Genomic DNA, 13,804 nt, shown 5'->3' on the forward strand with positions numbered 1-13,804 from the left:
CACCCCAAGTGTCATCCTGTCCGGTCCATCTGTGGATTTGTGCGTGCCAAAGCTCGGTTTCGGTGATGCCTGTGGCTAATATCGCCTGTGTTTATACCTAGGATAGCAAAGCGCGGACCTGCAAAGGGCGAGTGTTAAGGAGGAGCTGCCAAGGCTACAGCGAGGGACCCGCACGGCAGGTCAGGCCCCGGTAGCTGCCGCCCCGCTGCTCCCCAGCCCCTCGGGCGGGGGGAGCCCGAGCCCTGCCGAGCCCCGGGCTGCCCCGGTGGGGAGAGGCAGCCCCGGGGCTGGGCGGGGAGGGCCGGAGAAAGCCCCTTCGGGGAGCAGCGGCCCCGGGAAGCGGCCGGCTCTGGCTGCCGGAGTTTGTGCTGCGGTTGCCGTGAGAGAGGGGGCAGCACCGGGGACGGAGGGGATCTCAGCGGCCCTGGCCGGGCGGGCAGCCGGAGGAGCGGAGCCCCGCCGCGGCGTTCCCCGCCGGCAGCCTCCCTCCCCCCGGCTCCCTCCCGCTCTGCCCTCCTTCCCTCTCCCCGCTCGCCGACGGCCGGTAAAACCTGCCCGCAAGCACGAACGGCACCGACACGAGCCAGGGACGAGCCCGCCGGAGGCAGCCGGGGCCGCCGCTCTCTGCCCAGGTACCGGGGCTTGCGCCGCACCGGACCTATCTGAGGATCCACGTTTCTTCCCCTCCTACTCCTCTTTTACCTTCTCCTCCTTCTCTTCTTTCCTCTTTTTCTCCTCGATCCTCTCCCTTGCTCCCCGCCCGCCCCCCCCCCCCCCCCCCCCCGGCCGAGAGGCCGCGGGCGCAGCCCCCCGACGCCGCGGCCGGCCCGGGCGGTGCTCGGCGGGGCCGGGGGAGGGAGTGGCCGGGCATCTCCCGGCAGGGAGACGGGGTCTGGGGCTGGCAGCCTGTCTGTGCGTGTGTGCGCCGGGGGGGGGGGGGGGGGGGGGGGAGGCATGGAGCCATGGGGGCCGGGGGGTGTCGGAGGAGGGACTATGAGGAGAGGAAGGAAGGTATAAGAAGGGATGCAGCCAGGGGAGGGGGGTGATGGAAAGAGGGGGTGCGGGGCCGAGGGGCAGGCGCTGACAGCTGCTTTCCCTGCACCCGGAGTCCCCTCCTCCGGTGCCGCCGTGGGGTGGGACTCCCCGGCGGGCCACTGTCTCCAGTCCTGCTCCCCCTCCACCCCCACTCCCCCGTCGCCGCTGCTGCCCGGCGCCGGGGGTCTGTGCTGAGGCGGGCGTACGGGGGGCGGCCGGGCTCCGCCACTCGACGGCGCGTCCCGTCCGCTGCCCCGCAGCCGGCGGGCAGCGGCAGCCCCGGGACGATGCCCCAGCTCGGCCGGGGCTGGCCGGGGACGCCGCGCTTCGTCCCGGCCGCCGCCGTCCTCCTGGGAGCCCTCTGCCTCCCCGGGGCGCTGGCCTCCTCACTGCTCACAGGTACGGGGGCGCGGGGTGTGGGGGGGGAAGGGGCCGCGGGCGCGCAGGCTGCGCGGTGCCCACCTGCCGCCGGGACCCGCCGTCGAGCGAGGGGGCTGCCTGGCATTTCGGGGAAGGGCGGAGGGCTGGACGTGTAACCGCGTGGGTTGGGGCAGGTGATCACAGGAACTATGGTTCCCCGCCCCCCCCCCCTTTTTTTTTATTTTCTTTTTTTCCTCCCCTTTTTTTCCCCCACTTCCCCTCGAGGGTTATATTTTCTTGCTCTCTGGGGCATGGAGGGAAATGCTGAATCAACTTCTAGTGCAAGTGAGGAGCTATTAGGTTTCAAGAAGTGATTCCAACATGACACAATGCCGACTAAGCAGCGCTAGGGCCATAAAGGGATTTCTAATTTGATTCTGTTTGACAGTCAGCCTGCTAATTTTGACTCATTTGCCGCTTGGCTGTCATGCATTGAAAGGATGCTTGGTTTAGGGCTCATGCTGTACTCCCGGTCCAAGTCCTCGGAGTGTAACAGACAGCTTTCTGCTGATTCAGTGAGCTCTGGATCTATCGTTATAGAAGTATCCTGCTTTGCGTGGAGTACTCATTATTCTCCACACATCATCTGGGAAGAGAAAGAGCGTCCTTCTTTGCTATAACTGGGGCACAAAGAAAGTCTAGGTTTGTGCGGCAACAAAAGGCCAGTCATTTCACAGTTGCCTTTGGAATCTTACAGAAACGCTGAACATCCCTGCTTGCTTAAAACGGGCAAATTAAGGCAAGATTTAAAATCGAAGGCTAGGAACGGAGCAGGGGTTAAACGTGAGTGGGACAAGGACAGATTCCAAAACCAGCTGGGGGAATTGAAATATGTCAGTATTTTAAATTTTTTATTTCTATTTCAGGATCCGTTGCAAAATGTGAAAATGAAGGGGAAATTCTACAGATACCATTTATCACAGACAACCCTTGTATAATGTGTGTTTGCCTGGTAAGTTTGGATTTCAGATAGTAAGAATATTCAGGCCTGTACTAAAAGTAACTGCACAGAGAGGGGAATATTTCACATAATCAAATCTTGGGTGCCTCTGTCGCCTTTATGTAACACAAGGTTATCTCAGAGCTGAGCTAATGGAAAGTAATCCAATCCATGATCTGGCAATCATTTCTTTGACTTTAAAACTCTCAGGCACAAAGTTGTACGTGACTTTAATATGACATTGTGAAACCGCATTTACCATGTGAATTTGGAGGCAGAACTGTTTTCACAAAGTCAGGGGTGCACACAAAAGCCTTTGCGCATAGCTCAGCAGAGAGAGTGAAAAGTAAGGTTTGGAAATGCTGCTGCTTCGAGCTCCCATGTGCTTAGTTTCACACGCCAGTGGCTGAGGAGCTGCACAAGGGTGCAAGGTGAAGGCTGCAACGTGACTATACATGGTGTGGTAAGATGATAGCGAAAGCACAAGTGATGCTTTTGTTGGAGTGCTTTGTTCCAAGGATGACACTGCCTGCTGTGCTGGGAATTCAGTGGTTAATAACGTCGCTAGCTGATACACATTTTGGGGAGAAACGTTCCCTTTCCCTGTAACTCTGCTTCAGAGTTAAGCATTTTTGGGAGCAATTCAGCTGGACAAACCAAGGCTTAGGAGATATTGAAAAACAGTTGTTCTAAATAAAACTTTCTACAATATATTTAAAAGAAAGCCATAATCCTTAATTTGCTGTTGAATGCAAAGAAAAGTATAGACCAGAATGCTCTGTGGTTTACATTTTGGAAGTTATAGAGTAGCTGAAGGTACAGAATGCGTTCTACTTCAGGACTGAAATATCCAGACACCCTCTCCCCCCCCTTCTATTATTGCTATTAATATTATTAGCATTAGCCAGCATTATTATAAGCCTATAAAAGACTTGAAGAATTGTTTCAGACTGCCTTTTCGAAGGCAATTTTGGCAACTGTAGGACCCTGATCTTGAGCCCCCTGAGGTTGATGTATATCGCTGCACTGAGTTCAAAAGATTTTAAGTGAGGCTCAGTGATAACTTCTTAGCTAGTAGTGATAAAGAGTAAGTTATTGATTCTTCTGAGTAGAGGGGATGGGGAAAGGAGGAGCGTGGGATGTGGTGAGTAAAGAAATCAAAGGGAAAAACAAAAAAAGAGACGAAGCTGTGTTTTATCATGGATCACCTTCCCAAATATGTCTGCCACCACTCTTGCTAATGGAAGCTGGTGTTAACCAGTGAGGAAGCAATTTATCTGTGAAAGAGCAGAAGTTCAGTCTTGGGCATCAGGGCAATAATGCATCAGGGTAAAATACTTGTATTTATAGATCTCTCTAGACCTTGGCTTTATTAAATCAATGAGCACCCTTTTAGTGTATGAACATGAAGAACTGCAGAAAACATTGGATGTAAGAACTCTAAATCTCTTTGTAGGGCTTGCTTTAGTGAAATGGCAGCTGAGGGCATTTGGCTCCCTGCTATGCAAGGAGGACACTACGTTTTATTAAGAGTACAGCTGTCTAGCGAGTTACTGAAGTTACCTACACTGGATACACTCTGGTTTATTTGTGTCAAAGGATAAATGTGATCTCTGTTTCTTGAGTTGGAAGCTGGGAGACCTGGTTGAGGAGAAGGAAACCAGTCTGGAGATACTGACTTTAATGCTGTGCAGCATCCAAAGCAATGACTTATTGGACAGCCTGTTGCTGAAATCTTTGTTCAGGCCTGCCACAAGGGAAAAGATCAATTTTAAGAGGTCTGGGGAGAGCAGAAACAAAAGAAATGATGTGGTGATTTGTGACCAAGAGGGAAGAGAGAACCAGGTTTCCTTACATCCAACTAGAAATATTGATTGTTTAATAGTGATTCAGTGAGGAACTTTCTCTGGAAGACTGATCATACTCTTCAAGGGCAAACCTGATGGATGTTCATATTGTAAGAAGTAAGTGACTAAAAAGAGAGCTTAATCAGCTGTTCCAGGAAGGAAGCAATTGCTGTCCAGGAGAGGACAGAAAATTCAACAGAGGGCACTTGTGTTAAAAACACCAGTAAAGCGAGTAACTGAAATACGGGATTGGATTATGGCAGGTCTCCCCTAGCAGTGACACATGTCCATGACTGCGAGCTGCCATAAATAACCGCACAAGTTACAGAAATCTGAATGGCTCTGGGAAGAAGAGGAATATCTAAATAACTCCCTTCCAGGACTTCTCCCATCTCAAAATACGAGGAGACAGAACTGAAATGCAGGAACCGAATCATCAAGTGTTTGACAGAACTGACTCTGCAGGTTGTGTCCTGCGGAGCAGGGGGATGCATCCTGGCAAGGGGGAAAGAGGGAGGCAGCATAAGCAAAGTGGTGTCCAGCTTTCTCTTAACAGGCTCAATCAGTTGGGAGGGCAAAGTGACAGGTAGTACCAGAAGAGCAAATGTGGTAAAAACTGGAAATTCATAGGTTATAAGTTGAAATTATGCGACAAAGACTGCAAAGAGCAATTACAAATGCAATTCCTTATACACCGCTGAGAAGTCTTGGTAGGAAGACCAAAACCAACAGTTGTCTTTCCTCATTGATTAGCGGAGAGAGGGCAGACTGATTTTCATGACAGGAACATGAGCAGGAGCAAAGCAGATAGAGCAGACACAGGCTTCTGGGGGCACTGTTTTAATAAAGCTTCTAGCTCTTGCTTTAGAGTTATTGGTAACACAATCCCCTGAATCTTGAATACAAAAGGCACACTGGTGGGGATCTCCTAGAGACAGCCAAGTCTGGCTATGAAACAAGATGAGTTCATTCTGGAGCATCTGCTGTAACATGTGGAAAGATAAGTTGTGGTGTTATGGGAATTCAGACTGGGCGACATGTGCTGGAGATTTCGTATATGGTACATAGTGAGTCACTCACTTCTAAAGCATAGGTAATGCTTTTCTAATAAAAAGGCACTGCACCACCATGGAATAACTCTGTTTTGGACTTCCCTACTTGTTGAAATGAAATCTGGTGGAGTGCACAGAACAGCACTGTTGCTTGCCCTTAATATAAGGGAACAGGTAAGACTAAGAGTGTGTATGTGTGTGTGTAAATGTATACTGTAGCTCTGTATGCAAGAACTACCAGCCGAACAAGCCACTACGGCTAAAATCTAGAGTTCCCTGATTTGTAATTTATACGTCTCTACTTTATGGTCTTAATAATACCCATACAAATGGTTATTTTTAACATCTGTAAGACAATAGTTTTAATGGGAGCTTTTACAATTACAACACTTCAGCAATGGTATATTGCTGTCCAACTAATCATCTCTAAGCACTTAGTAAACACGGATGAATGTGATCTCCAAAGAACTGGTCATTATTATGGCTGACTGCAAGAAGTGGCCATTTTTATTTTTTTTTAGAGAAAAACATGAAAGTCAAAGAAAGACTATGGTTTATCCACAAGGAATTTCTTGTAGGGCTGTGATGAAAGCTCAGGTCACCTAACTCCTGGTCTAATGGTTTGACTACAAAGCCATCCCTTCTCACTTCATGCCCTTCCACTTTACAAGTGGGTGTGGGCGTTATAGTCACAGTATGAACACACTCATTTTCTTTTTTGTCTTTGCGACAATGGGCAGGCTCCACATATGCTAGGTTTTTGGTGTGTCTGCTCTCCTGAGCTTGTTCTGAGGCATGGATGGGCAAAGGCAAATTAAAGTTGACTTCATGATCCAGAGGTTTTGAGAACTATGATTTATGACTTGCTGTTGCTATCTGCAAGATGCTGTTAGAGCTAGTGTGCTTTGGTCTTCTGCTCCCTTCCACTTCAAATGTCTGTGGTTCCATATCTCCGAGGAGATATGCTATCTCCAGAAAGCTATCATGCCACCTAGCTTTCCATAGGGTTTGAGATACTGGAATAATGCAAAGCAGGCTGAAGGCAATTGAAAGTACCTGCTTTCTTGTGCATTCACCTTACATGCTGTTAAACTCAGAAACTGGAGAAAGCACTGGCATCCTTAGTACTTAGAGACAATGGGTAAAACAGATATAGAGAAGTTGCACTGGAAAATTGTTTTTCTTGAAGCCAGGTCACGTAAAAAGTGCAGAACGACCTACTTGTGAAGTGCTGTGGCTGAGCATCCCATTGCAACCATGTTTATAGCTAAAGAATTTTCTGATGAAAGGATGTAAAATGCTCTAAGCTGCCACAAGCTCTGTAGCAGGGGAAGGTGAACTGCAAGGAAAAGCTGGATGTCACAGGCAGTAACAAGGACTAAGTCAACCAACTCTGTGAAGAAAAAATATTGTTGTCAAAAAAAGGGAAACTATTATTTCAGATAATGATGTGGCCCATGACAGTACAAAAAAAAATACATGTTAGAGAACGTATGACTGTGAAATTATTTTCTCCTTAGTGATCAATAGTAAGAAAATCTCATGTCCTGCTGGCTTCTGAAAATCAAATTATTGAAACAGTGGGTTATGAAGTCGACTGAAAAAAGTTTGCCTTTTAAAGAACTTGTCTGAATTGGCAATGATGGTTATAGGTAAAAATATATGATCTTGATGGTATTCATAATGGAATTATATCGATTCAGTTTGAGAAATTGTTTCTTTTATTCCAGTTATTAAATGCTTTAAGACTGCAAGCGGTTATAACTACAGTACCTAATGCAAAAAATTCTTTTCTAAAAATATTCTCCCACATCTGTGGAAAAAATGAGTTTATTTCAATTCATGGGAGCATTTTACACACCTTGTGCAGTTTGAGGAACACAAACATGTCATGTATGACAGCTTCAGATCTTTATATTTCACATGTGAAAGTTTTGGGCTGAGGGTAGTGGAGGCATGAGTAAATTTCTGTTAGTAGAAACAAAACTTCATCAATATGAAAAATTACCATGTTTTGGGAAGTTTTGGACTTTTTATATATTGAGGATTTTAAAATGTTAGGGGGAAAATGCTATTAACAGAATATTGGGGGAACTTTTGATTAGATTTCTTTTACATGGGTGTCAGCGTATAAAATAGGCATGGAATATTTAAGTTCAACTCTGGTACAAGTACGGTAAATGATCAAGTAAAGCAGAGTTTTTGTTGGTACAGCTTTTTGGCTGGAAGGTATCTAAAACTCAAAATAGAAGTAGGCTCACACCTGATATTATGGCATTTGCTTTCAAGAAATATATACTTCAACATACGTGTGGAAAAGACATAAAAATGCTACAGTCCGTCGGAAATAGGTGAAATAAGAACCTGTGCATAATTATAGGACGAGAATGTAAAAACACCACAGAATTAACTTAGCCTCAATTAAACTTCTGAGTGCTGAATTTTTTGAAGGTGAGATGAGCTCAGAAGTGACAACGATGACAGGTGGTGGTGCCAGTGGTGGTGAGGAGAGCCATGTCATTTCATGCTCATTTATCATCATCTGTGTGGACCCCAAACACCTTGCCAGAAGCAAGCAGAGATCCAAGAATAACCTATCCATTGGCCAGTGGTGTATGTAGTTTTAAAATGAACGTACCAAAAAAGCCAGCTGAAGGGGACAGGTGAGAAGCCAGGAACTGCAAGGAAACAGATAAGTATACCTCAGCTAACAGTGGCCTTCACATTGCAACAGCTTTTTTTTTATTTTTTCAAGAGAATTAAAGATTTTATTTTCAGTGTGTTTTTTTGTGGGGAGAAAAGGTCTTTTATTTTAATTTTTTTTTTTTCCAAAATACTTTAGAACAAAGTGACTTGTGTCAAGAAACAGCTGATAAAAGCCAGCAGGGATCTTGACAAACCACATCTAAACTAGTGCCATTTCCCCACCTTTTTTCCTCCCCCCTTCCCTCATGCCTGCACCTCAAACTTGCCAACTGCACCTGAGGAGTGGTAATCATATGTCTCAACCTTTTATCACCTAAATCCAGAACAGAAGGAAGTAAATGTGAGCCAGAAAGTGTAACCAAGTGTTGGAAACCTGAGAAAAGTTTGGAGACAGGAGCTCAGGAAACTAGAAATCAGAGCTTTGCTTGGCGTAAGTTTTATTCAGCATGAAACATCATTCTGTAGGTTAAATTTCCGCTTTTAAATCCAAATGTGCAATGTAGAATTTGACCTTTGCTCATAAAATTACGTTAAATTTGTCATTATAAGACCTAGTGTTCTACCTAGCTTGAACCGACAGAGTAGTGAAACTAAGTGCAAGCAAACCAAAAAATGGGTGAAATAGCCTCAACCCGTAGTCCTCCCTGCACCCCCCCCAACCCCATCTCCTCATTGCAGACTAAAGCAAGAAAGCTACTAGATTTGCTGGGGTTCTTTACCTGTAGCACAGTTGATTTCTGTGGCACAATACACAAATTGAAAGTGCATAGCTAGCCTGAGAGCAAGTGTTTGACACATGTTCCATGAAGATGGGAGTGTTTTAGTACATCAGGATTCAATTGTTGTTGTGTCAAGGTATAATGTGGCCCAGATGATTTTCAGTGGAGTAGTGCATATTAAAAAAAAAAAAATCAAATAATCAAACAATTCTTTCATACCTATTTTATTTAATTTAATTTCAATAGTTTACATACATCAACTACAGAATCTACCAAGACTGCATCTTCTTTCAATTTAAATATTCTTGGTCTTTATTACTGTATAATATAATCAGCTTTCTCTTCACCCACAAAAATAGCAAACAGAGACAGAAAATCCTATGGGACAGTAGGGTACTGGTAGTTTTCACCCCCATATTACTGCAAAAAAGAATGTTGTTTTGATCGGTGTATGAAGGGTTCCTGGAACACGAACATGCTCCAACATGATGAAAGCTTTATTAGTTTTTATCTAATTTAAAAAAGCTACAGATGTATATGCCGTCTCTTAAATGAAAAAAACCAACACCCCACACCCCTAAAACAAACCCCGAAAACAAAACCCAGTCATAACTCCATGTCTGGTGCAGCTGGGTGTCCCATATGTGCTTTGTCATGGAGAGCAAAGAACAATAGGTGTGTGTATGAAGATGGTTTTGCAAGTGAGAAGTGAATTGAATGAAGAGCCCAGAGCTGGCTAATTACCTGTTGTGGAGGTGATTGCTTTGGTAGGCTCTCCTGAAGGATGATTCAGGTTGGTTCAGTTGTACTTGTTCTTAATTCATGCAACACCCATAAGACAAGACTTTGGCCTGTCTGAGAATGAAACACAAACTACCTATGGTAGAAGATGGTTACTCTAGCTTCATCCTCTAAGTTTTTAACAGCGGTGTTGAGGCAATGTTCAAGTCAGTTTAGTCCCATATACAGATATGGCCACCCTAGCGAAGTAGTACCATGTGCAACATCTCATCTAATTTTCTCCTGTGAGGAATGACCGTGATTGTATAGCTGGGTGTTGTGTCTGTGCCATCTGTGGACCTTTTGAAGTCCACTTTCTGCACTTTGCTTCACATCCCAGAGCTGCCTCAGAGTGTGGCACATCCCTACGCAGGTATGTTTGCCTTCAGTTTGCTATGCTTTATCATGACAGTTAGTTTGGAGACATGGTACACAGTCATAGTGGCAGCTTATGGTGAAGCCTTTCTGGAAATCTGCAGTTTTGAAGAAGCTATTTCATGTTGTTCTCAGACCACATGGGATAGTGAAGAGTTCACTACTTGCACATTTCTAACATAGAGTCAGCGGTATTGAGCAAACATACATATGCACATAGTGCTGAACTGATTATAGGTCTTGGCAAAACCCTCCTGGAAGAGAGCTGGTGATATGTCACTGTAACAGTGATGAAGATCCAATCCATCAAGTATGGAAATGAGATTCTCTTTGGCATAATTAAAGGATCAGAGAACTCAAATACAAAAGAACATATTTAAAATGTATAAATAATATGTGGAAAAATATGAGGGGCACAAAAATGCCATAAACTAAATGGAAAAATGTAATATAAGTTTCAAATGTTTTTGGAATGTGTCTACAATAAGTGCAAAATGGATCAGTCTAAGTTAAGGCACTTTTCTATTGCCAATAAGAAAAACATTTTTAAAGAGCTGGTCCAATATCAAAATGGCATTTTAAAAGCATACGGTTACCTGTATATAGTTTTTATTAGCTTTCAAGTTTCTTCCATTGAGTTGTTAATGGTCTTTTTAAGAATTATGGTCCTGTAAGTGAATGGCTCACAGTGTCAGTACTTCTGCTGTTCTGCTTTGTGCTGCTATATAAAAATAGATATTTTTTCCCCACCAAATATCTGGTTTTATTTCCCCATCATGTTTTAATAGAAATTTTTGAGGGAAGAAAAATATTAAGCAACAACCAAAAAATCAAATGAAAATGCAACCTTTTTACATTGAGCTTATGGTCAAATAAAAGGCCATTGTGAAGAAAAAACACTATTGTATAAAAGCTTTTACCTGTAATACTACTATTAAAGTGACTATCATACTAGTACTTGCTCATATTGTACCTAATAACTGCTGTAATTACTTCCTCTGAGGTCTCTTGGCCTTTTCATCTTATGCATTAAGCTGCAGCTAAAAAATTCCTAGTCTGACCATTTGTCCGATTGAGCTCTGTGCAGGGTTTTGCATCCAGCTGAATCAAGTGCTGTGCATGGTCTGGGTCCAAGTACAGCATGGACCCCATCCCTTGTCATTCCCAGGTGCTGACCTTGTGTGCTGAGACCTGGATTTCATACACTTTTTGTCTGTCTCTCCCATTTATTTATTAGACCTTTTTCCTGCTTTTTTTCCCATTTTCCCTGTGTCTGGAATCCACTTGCTCTAGATAGTGGTCCGAAATGGGCTGTTAAACTAGGACCGTGTCCACCACCTCACTGAAAAAATAACATGTCTTCATGCATCATCTGTGATCTGCATCCTCTTTACTTGTTTCCTTATCCGTTCTATACATCAACCTCCTGGCTGTAGTTTTCATTTTCTGTATTGTAGATTTTTCAGAGGCAAGCATTGTATGTTTGTGCTGTGAAGTGCTACAGCAAAAGGCAGTACTATGAAATAACAGTAGAGTTGGAGATCTATTTGTTTATGTGAGCACGAAAGATGGAAATGTGATAAAATGCCATTTAGAAAAATGATGCAAAAGATCTGATGTTTTCCCTGACAAATTGAGGCCCTGTTTTTTCTGAGTCCCCATTTTAAGTAAACCTTTTTGCAAAGCTTCAATGTTAAAGATTGAATCAGGTCTTCTTTAACTCTGCCTTAGAGCTATGCTTGCATGGCTACACTGCATTTGCTCCAGAGCAGGCCTAGTTCACATAGGGCATCTGCAGTCGGTCACACGGTAGCAATGCTACCTTATGTATGCATAAACCCCAACCTGCAGTGTTGAAGCTTCCTGTAAATCGGATATTTAGGGAAAATTCCTCAACCACATAGACACTTTCATTTCAGTTTTAAATTTCTCCATGCTGAGCACTGTGTTGGCTTCAATGTCCAGAGCTGTGCCAGACTTGAGAAGTTGAAGACTGCCATTTCTACTTCATACCAAAAACCAGGTTTTGCTCAGCCCTGGGCTGCTAAGGTGCTCAGCCAGTAACCCCAGGCTCCCCTGTTGGCTGCAGGGCCAGCTGTTGCTTTCTCCAGATGGCCATGGTATGGCTCACCTCCTCTTCCGTGGCTGAAGATCTCACTTGAGGCATGGAAGCAGAAGCTCTGCACTCCTCCTTACCCAGGGGGGATGCAAGCCAACGTGTTGTAGAGCCCTGGCCAGGAAAATCAGATTTCTGACAGCTCATAGGCTAAAAGTTGTGTGTTTTGGGTTTTGTTTTCTTGTTTCGTTTTTTTTAGCTGTTCCTGACATCTTTATGTTCAATTATATTAAGTGGCTTCAATGGGAATTGCATCTTCCCTAAGGTTTGGAACCATCAAAATGTATTCTGATGGCCAGCTAGAGTCATACATTTGCATCTGTTTTTCTGGTTTGTCTTATGATTTATTAGTGGCTGAAGAATAAGAGACCTTGATTGTCCTGAGGTTGTCTCCTCCTCCTTTTTTCTGTCTGGGTGGTGATGTGCAGTTGAGGCATGGTTTGGGAGAGATGGGGAAGAGCTGATAAAGAACTGCTCTAAGGCTATGTAGTGGTTACAATCTGATTGTGCCAGTTAGTGAAACACCTCCAGGTTGTGCCGCTTGGAAATCGTTGGGGCAGGAAGGAGCCAGGCAGGGTGGCTGGGATTGAGATAAGGCTATTAGCTGAAGGTTTGTCTGTGGGACCTAAAATACTGATAAGAGTAGCAGGCTCTCCTATGACATGGAGACTATTGATTATTTGCTTCTGACAGAGAATTTTTTTTTTTTCTGTACATGGCAGTGCACAGCTGATCATCTTCATATTTAGCACTTAACATCCCCCCCCCCCCCCCCCCCCCCAAATACTCAGTTCTGGGGTGAGGTGGAGCATTTAACTAGGTTAGGTGGATTGGTGATTCAATCTGGCAAATGCTTTTGATTAAAATAAATGAAAGAAATTATGCTGGCAGACAGAATGCAAAGCATGCAAGCTTTTTATCCTGTAAACCAAGGGTTGGTGGATGGGTTGTTTGTAAATGCAGTGGATAAAAAATTCTGGACAATTAAAATCATTTCACATTAAAATGTTGATGGTGCAGTAGTGTTAGAAACCTGTTTAACAGATGCATGCTTGAGGCATAGTTTGTCTATGATCTAAATGCATTAAGTATTTCTGTAGAAACTTGCTGATGTGGACATTTAACATGCAGAATAGTGCACTGATACTGAACCAGAGCTTGTTCAACATGAAAATGCAGAGGTAACAGAAGTAGCATGCAATTTGTATAGCTTCTGGAAATATGTACATGTCTGATTTAACTTGGCAAGGTTTCCAATCCTCAAGCAAAACTATTTGACCCCCAAATCAATCTGAAGCAGAAATTTAAAAAATATCTAGAACTCTAGGCCATGATAGTAAGAAATTTGAGTGATTTTATGTACTTCTTGTTACATGAAGGGTACATATTTGGTGACTGGAACAGTATATAATCATTTTAGTATAAAATCAGTATCTTTAATGTCATCAGGTTTCTCTGCATAATTAAACCAGTACACGTATGGAAACATACGAAGGTGGGAGCCAAAAAGGGAAAAAGGAAGCAAATCACCTACAACAAAAGGGAGGTTTGCTGGAAGGCAGCCATCTGGAGAGATGAGTAGGCAGCTCCAGCCTCTTCACTGGGCATTACCTCTTACATATAAGACAGCACAAAAACTACTGGTGAGACAGAGCTTTAGTTGAGAGGATGTGGATGTGATGTGACTCCAGAAAAGCTATATATGGCTCTGGAACCAGAGGTCTAAAAGGACTTTAAGCATCTTCTAGAGACTTAATATTACTACTGCGTGTTTGTGGACAACTTGTGACTGTGGCCATAAGGTACTGTTACCA

At 44.1% G+C, this 13,804-nt stretch overlaps 1 protein-coding gene across 5 annotated transcripts in view; it reads left to right on the forward strand.

Annotated features, from left to right (window-relative positions):
• The first annotated feature begins 227 nt into the window (after positions 1-227).
• Positions 228-13,804, forward strand: part of BMPER (BMP binding endothelial regulator) — a 156,946-nt gene continuing 143,369 nt past the window's right edge. For 3 of the 5 annotated variants that reach the window (XR_003922744.2, XM_030009567.1, XM_030009563.2), the window contains exons 1-2: positions 1,057-1,434; positions 2,322-2,407. Coding sequence is in view for 4 of the 5 variants with exons in the window: in XM_030009567.1 (XP_029865427.1) it covers positions 1,323-1,434; positions 2,322-2,407 (198 nt within the window). In the remaining variant the exon portion in view is untranslated. Of the gene's footprint in view, positions 633-1,003; positions 1,012-1,056; positions 1,435-2,321; positions 2,408-13,804 lie in introns of those variants that run through there. The other 2 variants (XM_030009564.1, XM_030009565.1) reach the window with 2 other exon arrangements.

The sequence above is a fragment of the Aquila chrysaetos genome, chromosome 3 (assembly GCF_900496995.4).
Source record: "Aquila chrysaetos chrysaetos chromosome 3, bAquChr1.4, whole genome shotgun sequence".
Taxonomy (NCBI): domain Eukaryota; kingdom Metazoa; phylum Chordata; class Aves; order Accipitriformes; family Accipitridae; genus Aquila; species Aquila chrysaetos.